Source organism: Microcaecilia unicolor, chromosome 5 (genome assembly GCF_901765095.1).
Source record: "Microcaecilia unicolor chromosome 5, aMicUni1.1, whole genome shotgun sequence".
NCBI classification, from domain to species: domain Eukaryota; kingdom Metazoa; phylum Chordata; class Amphibia; order Gymnophiona; family Siphonopidae; genus Microcaecilia; species Microcaecilia unicolor.
Genome location: NC_044035.1, coordinates 222,953,370 through 222,973,595, shown reverse-complemented (window position 1 = coordinate 222,973,595; position 20,226 = coordinate 222,953,370). Strand labels below are relative to the sequence as shown.

The following is a 20,226-nucleotide window of genomic DNA, read 5'->3' as shown; positions in this document are numbered from 1 at the left end:
GCTTATTCTACCTGTGGCAGTTAAAGGGGCAGTAAATCTGAAATCTCATTGGTTGTCACGTGCCAATTGGCTTCTATATTCCATGTGCGCGCTTATGCGGAGTCTTTCCTGCAGAGGAGCGGTCTTGAATCATGCATATAAGCGAATCTTGCACTTATCAGTGGTGCGCTAAAACGAAGTTTGTCCCCATAGAAATTGATGGTGCCAAAATGGGGACCGAAGTACGGTATGCAGTTAAACAGAGCATGTGCTTATCTGATGTGCGCTTAAATGGAGTGCACTGTATTAACAAAGATGGAAAAAAGAGCAAATGGTTAAAAGGTGAGGTGAAAGAGGCTATTAAAAAAGTACAAAGACCCAGGGGGCACTTAATGAAATTGCATGAAAATAATTTTAAAACAAATAGGAAGAATTTTTTTTTTTTTTTTTACCAAAGAATAGTTAAACCTTGGAACTCACTGCCAGAGGATGTGGTGGTTAGTGTATCTAGGTTTAAAAAAAGTTTTGGAAAAATTCGTGGAGGACAAGTCCAGAGTCTGTGATTGACATGTCATGAACACGGGAGAAACCACTGCTAGCCCTGGGATTGGTAGCACAGGATGGGTTTCTGCCAAGTACTGGCCACTGGTGGACACAGAATACTTGGCTAGATGGACCAATCCAGTACGATTGTTCCCTGATTAAGAACATAAGCACAATCAAATCCCCCTTATTCGGGCTATTTCCTGCCCCACCATGCCAATTTACTTATATTAATTTGGGCTGCCGGACACCCAAAACGCTTTAATTCAGGGCTCCCGGGCCAACAAACGGGTTCCCACACATGCACGGAGATTCTCCGGCCCAGCCCCGAGCCTCCACAAAACCTGCCTTGCTTCCCCAGGATGAAATGAGCCTTACTCGGCTTGGGAAAAGAGTCCTCCGGATCAAAATCTTCATCACCCGCGACGGGACCTAAATCAGGCGGCTGCCACCGCCGGATGCCTCCCCTCTTCCCTCCTCCAGGTTAAAAAAAAAAAATATATATATATTTTTTTTTTAACCGTTTGGTTACACTAAAGATAACCAGAAAGAAAGAAAGGCACCTAATGCACATAGAAAAACAAAACCACGTTCAACTCTATTCAGTAACTCCGCCCCTTGTCGATCTTTCAGCCTATCCTGACTCTAGGCTGGCATGACGTAGCCCTCGAGCTTTCTTCCAGTCTGGTGCGGTGGAGTGTGAGGCTGAGGCTCGTTGGATGATCCAATTTTTTGGTTTGGTCAAAGCTGCGGCAGTTTCTCGGCACAGTAGTGCTGTGTTAGCTTTGGATTAGTTAACACGACACCTTCTTCGGGGGGATGGCGTGTCTGGCGGCAGCTTTTACAGTCGGCTCTCCAATGGTAAGCGGTTTTGATGCGGCGTAAGGGGTGCAGTGCCCGCACGCAGACCATTGGAAAGTGCGGGGCTAAGGTGTGAAGAGTTCATAGTGCCATAGTCCGCGGATATAACGCAGTAGAAAGTGACAGGCTGAAAGCAGTTCACCTACCTGGGATGTAAAAGGAGTAAGCAAGCCGCTGTCCCGAGCTCATTATGAGGGGCTTGTGCATATCTCTATTTTTACAAGCTCCTGAGTTTCAGAGGATATCTATACCAGGAGAGCTCAAAGATCGTTATTTCGGGGGATAGCGAAACAAAATAGGAATGTAGGAAGATGAAATTCCTGGTGTACTTACAAACGAAAAAGTAATTAAATCGAAGGAATGGCAAATGACCTCCTTTTGCGCTTCCTTTATTGGAGCCCGTGGTCGATCAGTCTAGCAGCAGGCTCTCTCCATTCTCTCTTGGCTGTCGGTATTTGTCAAATATTGCTCTTTGTGCAGTGCTTCCACCATAAAGTGTACGATGCTATTTTAATATTCTCTCTGTCTCTCCACCTTTCATTCCTTTTGTGCATGTGAATAGTTACAGGACATCGTGGACAGAAGTGATAGGGAAGGTTTTATTCATTAACAAATAATAAACAAATACGGGGTGGTGGTGGTTACAAAACGAGGTCAGGCTGAGAGAGTGCTTCCAACTGACCCAGTTCGTGCAAGGTAAGGACAGCTAGCAGAGAAAGGCTTTGCTGATGGGTTTTGGACGCGGTTCTCTGGCAGCATTAACATTTGAGGAATTCTGTGTATTTTTACAATTTTGTTCCAAATTTTGGTAGGTTTGTGTTTGGGGGACTGTAGAGTTAAATGATGTGTTTTTTTCCCCCTGGTACGGTAGGTTGTGTGTTATGTGTGGGATGGGGATGATGAGTCTGTTTTGTTTTCGCTATGTAGCAGCAGCAGCAGCAGCAACATGTATTTTGGGACAAAAGCCTTGTTTGCTTTGACCGACAGTTACCTCTCCTGTAAAAAAAAAAAAAAGTAGTCATGCTTAGATTTTCGGAGCATGCGCAGTCCTCCCTGTGATGTGAAATCATCTCTGTTGGATAACAGAAATCCCTGGAAGATGGATTATGTAATGGATTTACAGAACAACATAGAGATTTGAGGGTTTAGGCAGTCATTGATGAGGAAAGAAAGGTAAACAGATCTCAGGGGAGAAAACATGTACTACTCTAGGTTATGTATATAGTGAATAAATCATTTGGGTACTTCATGTCTTTCACCCTGAAACATTATTTGTTTGAATACAGGTCATGCTTTTCACCCCTAGTACACGCAGGTACAGTAGGCACCAGAAAATGAAGTACAAAAATAGGAAAGATTAAAGCTATAAGATTTGGTTTCTCATTAGTAGTTTTTGAATAATAATGGAATAGTTCTATATAATCTATACTGTAAGCCACATTGAATTTGAGCTTGTTTTGGGGATAATATGGGATGTAAATGTCATAAATAAATTAAAGGATAAAATAAGTTGGCCCCATATTTAAATGATTTAAGCCAGCAGGAAAAGCTCCTGCCCACAAATCATGCTTAGCGGGCTAGCCACAGATATTCAGCGGCACTTAAGTGGACAATGTCACTTAATAATGGCACTAACCAGCCATTCTGAAAGTGGGCAAGAGCAGGGCATTTCGGGGAGCAGCCAGGAGTTGTGTGGGTGCCAGCATAGCTAACTGGACATGTATGATCGCATAAATATCAGTCCTAACTATGCCTGCTTACCTATGTCGGTCCTGGCACTGAATGTCTGCCGGCATTTACATAACTTCCGGGTAGCAGCCTGCAGATTAGAGATGATGTCACCTTCCTCCCAGCACCCCTCCCCCCCCAACAAGCTCCAGTCCCCATTTCTGCCTCTCTGACAAGGGCCAATGTCCCCCTGCTAGGCCTACCTTAACTGGCCTGATGGTCTCTAGTGGTCAGCAGGGACAGGAGAGAATCCTATTCGCTCCTCACTGCTGAAAATTTCCACCGCGACCTATAGCTGTTGAAGTGGATTGAGGCCTGGGTTTACCTTGCTTTCATTTGTGAACTTGATCTGGCCAGGATCAGGGGGAATAGGGAATCTGAAGGTTCCTAGCTCTGATACCCCTGATATCTCACCTTGCATCCAAACCAAAGTTTCAGCGTGCTTGTCTGACATTGCTGTCTGGATGTCTCAACGCCACCTGAAATTAAATATGACCAAAACCGAGCTTCTCATTTTCCCCCCCAAACCCACCTCCCCGCTCCCCCCGTTTTCTATTTCTGTTGATGGCTCTCTCATTCTCCCTGTCTCCTCAGCTCGAAACCTTGGGGTCATCTTTGACTCCTCTCTCCTTCTCTGCTCATATCCAGCAGATTGCCAAGACCTGTCGTTTCTTTCTTTACAACATCCGTAAAATCTGCCCCTTTCTTTCCGAGCACTCTACCAAAACCCTCATCCACACCCTTGTCACCTCTCGTTTAGACTACTGCAATCTGCTTCTTGCTGGCCTCCCACTTAGTCACCTCTCCCCTCTCCAGTCGGTTCAAAACTCTGCTGCCCGTCTCATCTTGCGCCAGGGTCGCTTTACTCATACTACCCCTCTCCTCAAGACCCTTCACTGGCTCCCTATCTGTTTTCGCATCCTGTTCAAACTTCTTCTACTAACCTATAAATGTACTCACTCTGCTGCTCCCCAGTATCTCTCCACACTCGTCCATCCCTACACCCCTTCCCGTGCACTCCGCTCCATTGATAAATCCTTCTTATCTGTTCCCTTCTCCACTACTGCCAACTCCAGACTTCGCGCCTTTTGTCTCGCTGCACCCTACGCCTGGAATAAACTTCCTGATCCCCTATGTCTTGCCCCATCCTTGGCCACCTTTAAATCTAGACTGAAAGCCCACCTCTTTAACATTGCTTTTGACTCGTAACCACTCGCCTCCACCTACCCTCCTCTCTTCCTTCCCGTTCACATTAATTGATTTGATTTGCTTACTTTATTTATTTTTTGTCTATTAGATTGTAAGCTCTTTGAGCAGGGACTGTCTTTCTTCTATGTTTGTGCAGCGCTGCGTGTGCTTTGTAGCGCTATAGAAATGCTAAATAGTAGTAGTAGTAGTGGTAGCTCAAAGGGCTCATTCTAATGTAGTCATACCCTTTTCCATGTAATTTATAGAGAATTGTCAGTGCCCTGGAGGGATTCCAGTAGGTGTCCATCTTGTGGTTGTCAGTGCTATTACTACTTTCTCACCCTTTACATAGAGAGTTGTGGTAGCCGTGTTAGTCCACCCTTAAAGGTTATCAATAGAAATCAAACAAAATAAAACATTGAAAAGAAAATACCATCTTATTTTCTTTTCCATGTTTTATTTTGTTTGATTTCTATTGATCACCCTTTACAAAATTCCACTGCTCAGTCTGATTTATCTATTTCTCTTCCAGTTGTTACTGACATTTTCAGGATATGTTTCAGGAATTTTTTATTTCTGTTTCAGCTTGTATTCCACCTTTTCAGTCTAATTTTGCTAGAGACTTAGGGGCTCATCTTTGAAAGAGGAAAACATCCAAAAAGTGGCATAAAGCAGAATTTGGACGTTTTCGCTCCAAAACAGTCAAATTGGTATTTTTGAAACCCATTTTCCAGACGGGTTTCAATGCTGTTTATCTGCAGTACGTCCAAATCTCAAGGGGGCATATTGGGGACATGTTAAGGGTGGGATTTGGGTGTTCCTAAGACCTGGACATTTTTCAGCCATAATGTAACAGAACGAAAATGGCCAGGACTAAAACTAAGATGTTTTGAGCTAGTCCCATTTTAATAATAAGTAACAGGGCTGGTTAGACCTTTTGGGGCCCAGGGCAGAAATTAAGGAGGGGGCCCCTCTGATTCTTTCTCCTCCCTGTCCCACCAATAGTGATAGGGAGGCTGCATGGTAGGGAGAGGGAGGGAGGGATGGATGGGTGAAACTATCCAGAGCAGCAAATGGCAATTGGTTTACTGTATGCTTTTCTTTTTTTTTTTTTTTTGTAATTATAAAGAATTTACATGATTCCAAAACAAAAAAAAAATGCTGTTTACCTCAAAGGTACTAATTTGCTACTAGCTGCTGCTAGCACAGGGCTTCCTTACTTCCTTCAATGCTGCTAACCACATGGTGACTCCGTCCTCCTTCACTGTCTCTGGATATTTCTCTGGTGTGACTGGTGGTCAGGTGCTGACTGCAGCTTCCTTTGCTCTGCTTGCTCAATGGTGGTGGGAAGTCAGTGCAGGAAACAGTCCAACCAGTGTGCAGCACAGCGTGTGCAAAAAGCACTCCAAAATCACCCCATCTCCCTTTTGAACTTCCCACTGGGCCTGCTTTGAGATTGAAAGTACTCATTCTCCCCACTCTCTCCAAAGGCACATTTTAGTTCTATGTCTCAGGGAGTGGAGGAGGGAGACATGAGTACTTTCAATTTCATAATCAACCAGCAAGCCCAGCAGGAAGTAAGTTCAAAGGATGTGGTGTTGATTAGTGCTTTGCCTGTGCTGTGCTGCAGCCGATCGTGGTCCCCTATTGCCTCCTCGAAGCAATGACGCGATCAGCGCTGACAGCACTTCCAAATTGATTTGTGCTGTTTGCGGTGCCACTGGTTATCTGACTGCTGCCGGGCCTGCTGCCTACTGACGTCGCACCGTCCCTGCAGACTTTGTGCTGTGTCCGTGCACTGCTGCTGTTCTGACTGTCACTGCCGCTTCCAGTGGCTTGTTCTGCACTTGTGTGCTGCTGCTGATTGCAATGCCACCGTGGACTGATGGTAACAGAGGGCGGGGGCCCCTTGAAGCTGTGGGATCCAGGGCATCTGCCCTGTTTGCCCCCCACCCCCAACGCCGGCCCTGATGAATAAGCTACAAAAATGTGCCCTAAATGACCAGGTGACCACTGGAGGAATAAAGGAATGACCTCCCCTTACTCCCTCTCTCACCCCCTAAAGATGTAAAATAAAATAGTAAATACCAGCCTCTAGGACAGCCTCAAATGTTATAGCCAGTCCTATTAGAGCAGAAAGCAGGTCCTTGGACTAGCCTAATGGTTCGTGCAATGCACTGTGGAGAAGGGGACCCAGGCCCATATCCCACTCTTACAGTTGTGGTGGAATGTGTCAGCCCTCCAAAACTCACTAAAAACATACTGTACCCACATATAGGTGACCCCTTTACCTATAAGGACCATTGTAGTGGTGTACAGTTTGGGTGGTGGGTTTTGGAGGGCTCCGCAGACAAGGGAGCAATGGTGAGATGTGTACCTTGGAGCTTTTATATGAAGTCCACAGCAGTACCTCCTAGCCTGCCCCATTGTTCTCCTGGGATGTCCCAGCCTACATGTTAGACCTGGTAGACTTACCACCCAGGAACGCTAAAAGATCATCCCGCACATTCCTTAATCTTTACTTCCCCAACTGTAAAGGTCTAAAATACAATCTAACACATGCGTCAAGCTTTTCTTACCTTAACACGCAGTTATGGAATGCACTGCCGCTTAATCTAAAAACTATTTATGAATTAACTAACTCTTCAGCAAGGCATACCACAACGATCAATAACTGTAAATGTAACACATCTCCATTTTACTTATACTCGAACTGTTCTCTTCTCATATATATTTGTTCTATGCTATCATGTCATCCAACTATTATTTTCCAAACTGGAATGACGAATGCCATAACGGTACATTGTAAGCCACATTGAGCCTGCAAATAGGTGGGAAAATGTGGGATACAAATGTAACAAATAAATAGTCTGTTATTGAGATGGACGTGTGGAACCACTGCTTGCCCTGGGATTGGTAGCACGGAATACTGCTACTATTTGGGTTTCTGCCAAGTACTTGTGACCTAGATTGGCCACTGTTGGAAACAGGGCTAGATGGACCATTGGTCTGACCCAGTATGGATTCTTATGTTTTTAATGCCATCTCCTCCTACATCCCAGTGGTTTGATTTTGTGTGTTTTGCACTTGGGCTTTTTTTTTTTTTCAAAATGGACCAAAAAGATAAATGCATGGAGCACAAAAACATCTAGCATGTAGTCACTTTTGAAAAAAAAAAAATTAGATGTGTTACTTTTTTGAAAATGGTTATATTTGCTATTCGCATTCTGGACGTTTTGAGCAAAATGTCCAAAGTTGGACTTAGACGTTATATTGAAAATGTCCCTCCATGATACTTTATGTAAATAGCAAATGATGGAATTTCAGCAAATTCTATAACCCATGGGATAAAAGTACTTTCAGATTCCAGCAAATGATTGGATGGTCTTGGAAATGTTTATCCTGAGACTTGCTGTGCAAGGAAAACTTGGGCCTCGAGTGTTCCTCAGGCTGTAGGCCACGTTTTTATTAAATTCGGTCTCCTCCTGTTCTTGGCATGCAAGCCCATGAAAGACTAGAGCTTTTAAGGATTAAAAGTTTGAATTACCAGCATTTCACACAGGTTGGGCTGAAGTGTAACCCAAAGGAGTATAATGTCTTTCAAATGTAGCACTGCAGATTCTTCAAATGAAATAACAGTTAAATGAATAAGAGGTCTCACAGGGGCTTGGGGCAGCTTTACGGAGGAAATGAATGCCATTTTCTTACTTACCAAGTTTATATTTGCATAGAAAACATTCATAATTTAAAGGTTTTCTCTTTTGAAAGTACATAATGATTTTAGTGTTACATAACTTTGAGTGGCATTTCATATTAGTTGTCATTTTGGAGGTAACTTTATAAATTACATTACATTTTGATCTTCTAACCCACATATACCTATACAGTTCAATGCAGATAACGGAAGAGAAACTAGAGCATTCTCTAGGAAATCACAGCAATGCGTAACAAGCTAAAAAACTTATCTAAATCATAATACAACATTAACAAATAAAAATGTCTCTAAATGTTTTCTGAACGGTGGTATAGAGATGGTAAATCTGGATGTGGTTGATGAGCATCAAGACCTGATAAACCTGCCTTCCAAAGGAGTCCAGGGTTTGGGCCTTCCTACTCGGAGGAGCAGTGGCATGAGACCTCGAACACCGTGTTCTTGTGAGGGCAGATTCAGCCATCAGGACTGGCTTCATCGCCCTTGGTATGTGGATTTGATACGACTTCTCATTGGTCTTCCATTTTTCCAAGGGATGGTTTTCATGAAACATCTGGTTCCCTTCTGGCTTATGGCTTGACCTTAAAATGGTAACTGTGCCTTGCCAAAAGCTGTGGTTTTCTGGATCCTGTACAAAGTATCTATTTTCTTAGATGCCACTTAGACAGACAAAGGCGTCTCCCAATTTTTGAAGAGGGCATCTTTGAGGACTGTATGGAGGGGAACAGTAGCACCTCCTCTAGGTGGAGATTCACTCTAGTCTTCTCCTGAGTTTCCACTTCGAAAGGAATGGGCTCCATCATTTCTTGCCCAAAGCCTGTGAAAGATAATGCCCTCAGGAGGAGGCTTACAGGGAGGGGTCAGATGGAATACCATACGTCTCCTCCACTGAAAAGTACTGAGAATCCCCCTTGGACTCCAAGGAAAGGTCTAAATCAGACTCTGCAAAGTAGTAGTCTTAGGAAGTACAGGTCTGCTTCTACCTGCCACACCAATAGTCATGTGTCAAAGAGCATCGAGGTACAGATCTGCCTTCAGATCCCAGAGAAATATCCTGCCCCCAACATCGAGGGCTGTTCCAGGCAGGCATGCACCAACCCCAGTGCTTGATGCTGGGCTGATGTCTGGGACCTCTCCTTAGACTGGGGCTGTTCTTTGCCTGGTACAAGCACCCTCTATACCTGAACGTTCTGCATCTGCAGAAGTGCTGCCAGCTCTTCCTTGAGCATGGCCCAGATCTCCTCCTGAAGGGCAGGCATGGGTGGAGGCTGAGGAGCTGTGCAGAGACAGCCTGCAGATTTGTCTATGCTGAAGGGTGTTGGGCAGGGCAGACCATCACCAAGGAAGGAGAGCAGTCTTTTCGGTGCCAACACTTCTTAGGACTGATGATGCCAATGCTCTGGAGGGCCCGGTACTGAGCCTTGAAGGTGAGCAATATTGATGCTACTTTGTCGTTGCATGGTGCCGGTTCTTGGAATCTCGTAGCATCATCAAGGAGGACATAGAATCCACATGCCTCTACGGTGTTGAATCTGATGCTGGGTGGTCTTGGGGCATCGGTTCAGCCATCAATGCTGGTGCCGGTGCAGTCCCTGCATCTGGAGCAGACTCAACAGCCATCGGCCCTGAAGTCCTTTTTAACGACTTCTAAGGACCAAACTGAACACCAGTTTTTCACATTGAGCTTCCCAGGCTATTTGGGTCCTCTTCTGCATATGCTGACAGAGAACAAAATTAAGACCCCTGTGGTCCTGTCCCAAGCACTGGATACACCAGTGTTAGGGACATGTAGGAGAAAACTACCAATGGCAAATCAAAAGGCTCAGTGGTTGAAGGGAGTAAAGTTAAATTAAGCTCTTAAACCATCAATGCAACCTAGACCCAAGAGGGCCTTGGGACCAAAAACATAAAAAAGGTAATAAAAAGGTACAAAATTCACTAGGGCACACGCTGAGGTACAGAAAATTTAAAAAATGTGGAGGAGTGCAAAAGCCCGCAAGGGACGGCACCACAATAAGAAATGTTTGACATGCTGAGGAGAGATCACGGATGTGACCTCTTTGCTCCGCAGAAATTGAAAGACTGCTGGTTCTGTGCTCTCAAGTCAGGGAGGAGGGCACCTGCGCATGCTTGGTGGGATGCTGCTAAAAGCCTCTTAAAGGGATATGACACTGGGGAGCGTCCACACTGGGCTCTATTGGAGGAGGTTTGCCATCTGGTGTGAGGGCAAGGCCCTAGATCCTATTTCCTGCCCTACACAGACCCTGCTTGAATACCTTCTGTACCTTTCTGAGTCTGCTCTTAAGACCAACTCTATAAGGGTTCATCTCGGTGCAATTGGTGCTTATCTTCACTGTGTTGAGGGTAAGCCCATCTCTGGACAGCCTCTACTTGTTCACTTCATGTGAGGTTTGCTTTTGTCAAACCTTTGCCTGTGTCATGGGACCTCAGCTTTCTCGCCCAGCTGATGAAAGCTCTGTTTGAGCCTCTGACTTCCTGCCATCTGAAGTACTTGACTGGAAGGTCATTTTCTTGGTGGCTGTTACTTCAGCTCGTGGAGTCAGTGAGCTTCAGGCCTTAGTAGCGGATGCACCTTATACTAAGTTTCATCACAACAGAGTAGCCTTCCGTAATCACCCTAAGTTCCTACCCAAGGTTGTGTCGGAGTTCCATCTGAACCAGTCAGTTGTCTTGCCTACATTCTTTCCCTGACCTCATGCCCATCCTGACGAGAGCACCTTGCACACCTTGGACTACAAGCAAGTATTGGCCTATTACATGGAGCGGACAAGGCCCCACAGAAAGTCCACCCAGCTTTTTGTTTCTTTTGATCCCAATAGGATGGGGTTCGCCATCAGGAAACGCACAATTTCTAATTGGCTGGCAGATTGTACTTCTTATGCCCAGGCTGGGCTGACCCTAGAGGGTCATGTCACAGGTCATAATGTCAGAGCCATGGCTGCGTTGGTAGCCCACTTGCGGTCAGCCTCCATTGAAGAAATTCACAAGGGGTCCTTTTATTAAGCTGCGTAGGCATCTACATGCGCCCAATGCGTGCCAATTTGGAACTACCGCCGGGTGGTAATTTCATTTCCTCTGTGCATCCATTACGTACGCCAGAAAACTTCTGGTGCGTGGCGCTAACCAGGCAGAAATCGGCAGTGTACGTGCGCTGACAATTACTGCCCGGTTAATGTGTGAAACTTTACCGCTAACTCAATGGGTAGCGGTAAGGTCTTGGGCCCAAAATGGACGTGTGACAATTTTTATTTTGCCGCATGTCCATTTTCGCCCCCCCCCCCCCAAAGGCCTTTTTTGCAGGTGTGCTGAAAAATGGACCTGCACGCATCCAATACATGCATCTACACCAGCACAGGCCATTTTTCAGCGCATCTTAGTAAAAGGACCCCTAATCCTCCAAACCAGCCAAGGTGGCATAGAGTTTGGAATCTATGACCTAAGGAGCTCAACACAGTACTTTTTAATCTTGTAAGTGTGGTGTTTGATCTTCTTTGCTAGGTTCCTTGGCTGTAGCTGTAGGTTTGGCCAGGATCCTGTTGGTATCTGTGTGGCCCAGGATGGCACTACTTTGGGAAACTCAAAAGAAGATGCTGTCCTTAGGCCATAGCATCGGTTTTATGCCATTTCAAGTACCTACTCTTACCCTGGCTGTGGAAGAGCAGGGGCCCTGGTCTGAGAAGGATGAAGAGAAAAATACAATTATACCTTACCTGATATTTGTTGTTCCTTGAATCCTTCCACCAGTCCATGTCCCTGCCTCAGAAGGCTGTTGCATCCAGAAAATACAGGATAAGGAGCTAACGTTCAAATTATGGTGAGGAAAACGTTTGTCTTTTCTAGAGGCTGTAACCCAATGAGGTAGGGGTAAACAAGTTTCTGGCTACAGCAAAAGAATAGCGATTGACTTCTGGCTGCACCAGGCAATATACAGAGGCCAAATGGTTTGTCTTTGTCTCCATCTGCTAGCAGGAAAGAGATAATCTATTGGTCTGGATTGGTTTGGCAAGATTCAAAGGACCTCAGTTAACAGGTAAAGCATAAGTGCTATATTTGTATTGATTCAGCCTAAATGCACTTGGTGCCTTTGCATATTTCAGTTATTATGGAATTATAGACCAGTTGGTGGTCCTCCAGGACTGCATGTCTGCTCCCTTGCAGTTCCAAGAAGGAAAAACTATTTAATTTTGCAAAGTTGAATCACAGATGTATAGAGAGCTTGGATCCAAGATGGCTGCTTGACGAGTTTGCTGCACCAGACGCGCTCGTTTGCTCGGAGCACAGCAGGATAGAAGGCACTGATTTCCCAAGTATGGGAAAACGGAGAGGGAAAACTCGGGTGAATCCCTCTACACCGAGTGGGACCCACCTTCTGAACCAGCCGACGCTGGAGCAATTTGGAGTGCTGCTGGGACCAAATCGGGTCTCTTCCCCTGCTATCGAGGCTGGCGCTAGTGGGTTGACCAGCAGTGATGACGGAGTTTCATTTAGCCCCGTCGAACGCACGGCGCCCCCGCAGCCAAGAGGATTGGAAGGTGAAGCGAGGTCTGCGTTGCTTTCTCCGGAGAGATAAGGGCAAATACAGCGAGGGAACCTGCTATCACCATTGGAGGGCTTAGGAACGGCCACGGTGGAAGATGGTACCGTGAGTACGTTGAGTCAAATTGTTAACGCCTCCCCTTTGGCTTTAGAAGCGGGTATATTACAAAAACCTCCCGTGGTGACATTAGAAGCACTCTGGGACCTAACTGCCGCTATGCATTCCTCTCTACAACAACAAACTGTTAAAAATTCGTCAGATATAAAGCTGTTGTCTAGCGTAGCTCTCCGGCAAGCTCAAACAATCACTAACAATGTTTCTAATTTGGAGAAAAAATACAAAATTTGGAAGTCCTTAGTCAAGTTACAATTAAGGATAGGAGTTACATGATACGACATTTGGAATACTTAGAAAATAAATCTAGAAGATTAAATTTGAGGTTTACTAACTTTCCCAGATCTCCCTTAATCTCCTCTATCGATATGGTAAAAAGATACTTGACTGAGATATTGGGTATGCTGAGTGAATCCTTACCCCCTATTGTGCGGGCACAGTATTTGACAAATAAAAACAGTGTGGAGAGTACTATTTCTCAGCCTAATAGAGGAGACTGCAAGAACCTGACATCATTTCTAGAATCCTCTTTGGAGGTTGTAACTCAGAGGTCAACTTTACTGGTTGTTTTTGCATTAGAAATGGACCGAGATGCGGTTTTGAGACTTTCGTTTAGACACTTACAAACAACTTTTTTTGGATCAAAAGTAAGAATATATCCAGACTTGGTGAGAGAAACTCAAAAAAGGTGAAGTGCTTTTTTAGCACTAAGCCAGAGAACTCTGGCCATAGGAGCCAATTACATGCTGAAATTTCCTTGTATATGTAGAATTGTGTATCAAACAAAAATGTTTGTTTTTTGATCCTAAACAGTTGATTTTTTGGTTTCTAAAGAGGATGTTAATGTAACAGTTGGATCATCAGAAGACACTGCTAGATAGGCTAAGAGGCGAGACATTTTTTGATAGCAGTAACTACTGTATTTTATTTTATTTCTTGTAAATTTTTTACTTTTTCTTAAATCTTGGATCAATTTACTTCATTTTTTGGTCGATAGAATGAGAAAACAAATGATCTGTTTATATATGGATATTGGAGTGTTATTTCCTGTATTTCTGGTACTCTTATGAGTTGTATAATATTAAAATTGATTAAAAAAAACCAGATGTGTAGACAGCTAAATATAAAGGACTCTGAACTTGTTTGCTTACATCTATTCCTGTAACAATTTTCAAATATTTCACCACATTTCTGTTTGTGGTAAGATTTCAGTAGAATGCTTTCTGCCCGAAAGATGGAAAATGGCAAAAAAAAAAAAAAAAATAACAACAACCCCCCTCCCCCACAAGGTCAGAAACATTTTGCAATTTAAATTCAGCTTTTTCCTTATGTATTTTTTTATGGATAGTAAATGTTACAAAATGGGGGCATTTTTCCAGTTTCTGCCAATTTAAAAAACAAAACAAAAAGAAGTTGATTGTGTGTACATTTTTAGGATTCAGGGTTGATTTTTCACCTTTGTGCTTTTTCTTAGAACACCAACTGCCCTCTCACTGCTATGATGGAGCCAAAGTCGGTTTGTGTGTCTGTGGATGAGGTGGTTTCTGGCAACACGGGAAACCCAGACAACCCCCTACTTAATGGGCACCTGAAGAAGATAGAAAACAGTCTGATGGATGCCCAGCGTTTCTCCTCCCTGTTGCACAGGCCTGCAGTCAGCATTGAGTTCCAGGAACTGTCCTTCTCTGTTCCAGAGGGGCCCTGGTGGAGGAAGAAAGGTGAGGGAAGCGACAGTATAAGCCAGAGCACTGTGGGCACAGAGGAGTAGATGAGGAAAGCTACCATGGGCTGCAGTGCATGGTTAATGAGCAGTTTACTATTGGCTGAGAAAATGACAGCCCCCTACAGCATTCCTTGTCCACTCTGCAGAAACTGTTACTCCTTGGGGGAATTCTGCACACAATATTTTAAAGTTCTGAAAAATTCCTCCTAGTTACTTGTAGTGTTGTGCATAGAATTCCCCCTCCCTGCCTTTTCCACTCAAGCTCCAGCATCCCCAGTTCCTTCTCTCATTCCAACTGCTGTTCTCTCTCCTTCCAACTCCCGGCAAAACCCCTAATTTTATCTTCCCCCAAAGTCTTGTCCTGCATGCAGTACCCCCACCTCTCATTGTTTCTCCTCCCCTCCCTAGCTATCATTTTATCTCTCCCTCCACTCTCTACTGCGGCATATCCTGAAGCTTGATGCTCAGCACACCAGTGGCACACTCTCAGTTTGCAAGTGCCATCCCCATGGCACAATCTCAGCTTTCACTGCCCCCCCCCATCATCATGAAATAATCTCAGCTTTTTCTATTTCCTCCCAACCCCAATCACCATGACATAACCAAGGCTTTCTCTGCTCCCTCCCCCCACCTCCTTGAGTCACCATAGCATATTCACCTTTGCTCTGGCCTCTTCTCATCCTTGGCCATGAGCAGCAGAAGCTGAGCTCCGCTGCTTTGCTCACACTCATTCTCACTCCCTCTCCCCTGCTGAGGTCTCTCGGCAAGAAGAGGAGGAAGTGAACCACAGTACATCAGAACTCTTCCTTTTTCTATGGTGGCTTAGACACAACTGTTTATGTGAACCGCAGGGCCCCCGTAGTTCTCGTAAATAGTTGGGTCTAAAACGGCACAAGAGGAGGAAGTGATCCAAGGTGCATGTATTTCACTTCTTCCTATTCTTGCTACATGAGCTCAGCAAGGGAGGGGGAAGAGAGTGATCAGAGCTGCTGCTTATGTACATGCTGAATTCTGTGTATCATGCTGGGGTGGGGAATTCTGTGCTGCGCAGTTGTGCAGAATTCAGCCAGGAGTAAACTATTGTGGTTGGAATCTCATTCCTGTCGTCCAGCACTGACCAGGGAAGAGGATCATCTAGTACTAATTTTGTGTTTGGGGCAAGGGATTGATACACCTATTTTCTTGGGGATGAGGTAGATTTCTATTCTCTTGGTGTTATTTTTGTGCCCACTAAAGGCAGTGCCACAGTTGAGCAGTTTTATCTAGCTGAATCATTTCTCTAGAGACTGGTCCCTGTTTCCCTGCTAAGGTCATAATATCAGAGTTGATCGGGTGGAAAAAAACTTATCTTGGCACCATCGGGTTCTTAGGTTTCATTTTGACCCAGAAGTTTTCTTCCTGCTTCCTTGTACTTCTGACTCGGTAGAAACTAGGGTTGTGATCTGACAACAAAAATATATTCACATTTATGTGGGTGATTTTTTTTCCTCTTTCATATTTTCCTCCTCCCCTTCCTCACTTAAACATACCTAATCTGGTCACTACAGTGGCTGTCCTAGGCCAGGGGTCATGCATCAAAGTTACTTAGAGAACCCTTGCAGTCATGGACCCTGAATCTGGCCTTAAGCAATGATCACGACTTTTCTCCTTGAATGGCTTTGTCTCCTTGAACCCCTTCCTCCCCTGGGGACACTGAACACTGCCTCCACTAGGGGGGGGGGGGGGGGGGTGGGCTGTTGTTTGCAATGGCGTAGAAAATATCAGCAACATTATCCAATGTCCTTGCATGTTGTTAACAAATGAAAACGAGTAGAAAAACGCATTTTGGGAGTTTTTAAAAATTGGTTTCTTGTCAATAATGTGCGCTCTTTCAGAAAAAGTGCGCAGTCTTTCCTGATGATATGCATGAACCATCAATAAAGAGTGAACACTGTTTGCAAAGATGAGGGTGCACTCTTAAGGACATTGCCCCCCAAATGAAAATGAAGACTAATCAAAAGGAAAACAAAATATTGCTGCAAATTACATGAGAAACAAAATGAAAAATGCTGCCTACCCTAGGCTTCACACCATCCCCAGCTTATCTATGGAATAAAAAAAGAAAAAAAGAAAAAATGGAATTTTTGTTTATGAACTGCAGTGTGAAAACCAGGAATTGGCTCGGATATTTTTTAAATTTAAATTTAGCTAATAACTTTTTATGTAGCAGCTCAAGGTGAGTTACATTCAGGTATTCTAGTTATTTCCCTGTCACTGAGGGGCTTGTAATCTAATGCTCCGGTTTACTAAGCACTGCTAGTGGCTGTTCATACACGACTTATTCACTTTGAATGGGCCATGTCGGCACTAGTGCATGAACAGCACAGACCCCTAAGTTTGTACCTGAAGCAGTAGAGGGTTAAGTGACTTGCCCAAGATTACAAGGAGCATCAGTGGGGTTTGAGCCGGGTTTCCCTGTTTGTCAGCCTGGTGCTGTAACCACTAGAGCAGTGTTTCCCAAGTCTGGTTCTGGAGTACCCCTTGTCAGTGTCACGTCTGTGGCCGTGACCACCCTCAGCCTTACCTTCTTTCTGGGGGTCAGCAGCTCTGTTGGCTTCTGTCTGTGTTTGTGTTAGTCTTGTCTCTGTCCTGGTGTGCTGGCTGCTTCCAGCATGAACTTGATTGCTTCACTAGACCTCACCTGTGTGGGCTATGTCTCTCTAGGGAGCCAGCATCTAAGATGGCTGCCACCGGCTCTGTGCCAGCTTCCAAGACGGCTCCTGCTTGTCTTTCCTGTGAGCTCACTTCCTATGTGTGTCAAGCCTCTCTTTGGGGTCAGTGTACTTCCTGCTTCTGTCCTACTGCTGATGACTCATCAGTGAGAGCCTTCATAAGGAAGTGCTGTGCTTGCAGTCAGTGCCTTTGCATAAGTGTTATGCTCTTAGGCCAGGTCAGGTTAGTAAGTGTCTGCTGCACTACTGCTTAGCCTCTCTCTGGGTTCCAGCCCAGTTTCTTTCTGTGTCTCTGTTGTCCTTCCGTGGGGGGGGGGTCTTCCCTGCCACTGTCTGTCTGTGGACTGCGGGTCCTTCCTGGCTTACCCTGTGTTTGGGGTGAAGCCTCTGCTCCAGGCTTACCCTGTGTTTGGGGTGAAGCCTCTGCTCCAGGCTTACCCTGTGTTTGGGGTGAAGCCTTTGTTCCTGGCTTACCCTGGGTTGGGGTGAAGCCTTTGTCCGGGTTTGTTCTCTGTCTGTATGCGAAGCCTCAGCCTTTGTGGGTTCCCCAGTCAGTGTGTGGAACGGCTGTGGCTTCAGACCCTTGGTCTGTTCTTCCTGGTTACTCTGTTTGCTGTGCTGCCTGCCCAAGACCCTTGGCCTGTTATTCCTGGTTTGCTGTCTTTACCCTGAGTCCTGCCTTGCCTAGCCTGTGTGCCTACCCTGCTTGTATATCCTGTGTGTTTATCCTGAATCCTGTATCTGTCTAGCTAGTGTGTATTTCCTGGGTGATTATTCCTGTATCCTGTCTACTCCTAGCTAGAGGGTTTTCCCTGTGGGTATTCCCGGATCCCCGTTCTGCCTAGTGTGTATGCTGCCCTAGTCCTTGCTCCTGCTAAGCTTCTGTACGCCTTGTGTTCCTTGGTCTGTCTTCTGGGTCTTGCTAGTGGCTGTGCAGCAGCACACTGTCTGTGTTTAGTTCCTAGTCTAGTCTCCCTCGTGTTTCCTAGACCCAGGGTGGGTCCTGTGGATCTTCCGTTCCTGCCTTATCCTGCAAGTCCTGCCGGCCACCTGCACTTCGGAGCTCAACTCCGGAGGAATGGTGGCTAAGTGCAGGTGAAGCTGTTCCTGCTTCGTCTGTTCTAGTTGCCTGCCTTGTACTACTCCAGTCCAGAGTTCCAGTACTGCTCTTCTGTGTTTCCAGTCCTGAGGTGGTCTTGCCTGCCGCTCTGCAGCAGTGGCCCAAGGGCTCACGAACTTCAGTCCTGCCTCAAGGACCTGACAGAATGCCAAGGCCCTCGAGAACGCAACAGTCGGTTATGTTTTCACGATATCCACAATGAATATGCATAAAGAGATTTGCATATAATGGAGGCAGTGTATGCAAATCAAGTTCATGCATATTCATTGTGGATAACCTGAAAACCTGACTGGCAAGGGGTACTCCAGGACTGGACTTGGGGAAACACAGCACTAGAGCAATGGTTCCCAAACCTGGTCCTGGAGGCATCCCAGCCAGTCAGGGTTTCAGGATATCCACAATGAATGATCATGAGAGATTTGCATACATTGGAGGCAGTACATGCAAATATCTCTCATGTATATTCATTGTGGAGATCCTGAAACCCTGAGGACCAGGTTTGGGAATCAGTGCACTACAGTATGGCCTGTCCTCGCCTCTGTTTTCTCCAAGGATCACAGTTACTACGAACTTCTTCCCATCACCATTCCTTATTGGGAACATGTATGAGAGTGCTTGGTTTCAAAAGTATACTCAAATTTTATATCTGTGAGTCTTCCATAGTGCTTGCATAAATGTAAAGTTCTCATTAAAAAGTTGTAATTACTGAGTAGCTTTACTTTCCTTCATTGTTCTATTTTAAGAAACAGTTGTACAGAAGATAATTAGGGATTCTGTCATACAAAGAATGCCGATGCCTGTGCACGAAGAGGGTTTACAAGTATGTCACGTAGAACGTTTGTCTCAATAAAATAAAATAAGGTTATAATCTTTCAGAGGTCAAACTGTACCGAGCCGGGGGGGGGGGGGGGGGGGGGGGGCATGGAATGAAGAGGGACTCTATCTTCCATTACTTTATAATTTATTTAAAATATTTTTATTTTGCACTATCTTAAAAATTCTCGATGGATTACAAGTCAAATTCTAAATAATATAATAATCCACAATTTTGCTGTGTCAAAAAATTATAAAAGAACTACTTCACATCAGTCATATTCCAAAATTACTTCTCTTCTACGCCACCTTAACCCCCAAATTCTATAAAAGTCGCTAAAAATTGTAAGTGCAGATTTAGACATACACCCAGTTTGCATACAAAATTTAATTGAATAACAAGCTAATTAGCACAGATAATTGGCTTAAGCAATTATTGATGCTAATTGTACTTAAAATTTACACATGTAAATTTAGGCATGGGATCCACGTGGGCCCAAAAAGGGGACATGGCCATGGGCAGATCGGGAGCATTCCCACAATTTATGCACATTGTTATAGAATAATGAGGATCTGTGCCTAATTTACCTTCCTGTTTGCCACGTGGCAGTGCTGACACAGCCCATCCAAAGTGAATGGGTTGTGTCGGCATTACCGCACTGACAGCTGCTAGCGGCTGTTAATAATAATAATCCAGTATTTATATCCTGCTTGACCAAACAGGTTCTAAGCGGGTTACAATAAGAATAAAAGAAGAGACTATCAATTTAAAATCACACTTTAAAATCATATTTATAACACATCATCTAAGACATCAGTTAGAAAAATACCCTGTTAGATAACATAAAAGAAATTTTTGAAATAACCATGTTTTTATAGCATGTCGGAATTGCATATAATCTATCATTTTTCTAATCCCTGATGGAAGATTGTCATAAATATGGAGCTTTACACTACGTTTTAATTTGGTGTAAATAGTTGCTCCTAAATGTAGTCACAGTTCCCAGCGCTTTATAGAATAGCACTAAGCACTATTTTTTTTTTTCAGCACCAGTTGTTTAGGCCATTTTATAGAATTTAGTCCTAAATGCCTGTTTAAATAACATTGTTTTAAATTTTGGGCCTGTTTACAAAGGCATGCTAGCGTTTTTAGCTCGCGCTAACTGTGTAGATGCC

General features: G+C 44.6%; 1 protein-coding gene across 1 annotated transcript in view; it reads left to right on the top strand.

Annotated features, from left to right (window-relative positions):
* The first annotated feature begins 1,263 nt into the window (after positions 1-1,263).
* The window catches only part of ABCG1 (ATP binding cassette subfamily G member 1), a 123,156-nt gene continuing 104,193 nt past the window's right edge, over positions 1,264-20,226 (top strand). The window contains exons 1-2 of the mRNA XM_030203812.1: positions 1,264-1,383; positions 14,158-14,401. Of these exons, the coding sequence (XP_030059672.1) occupies positions 1,342-1,383; positions 14,158-14,401 (286 nt within the window). The 5' untranslated portion in view covers positions 1,264-1,341. The remainder of the gene's footprint in view (positions 1,384-14,157; positions 14,402-20,226) is intronic.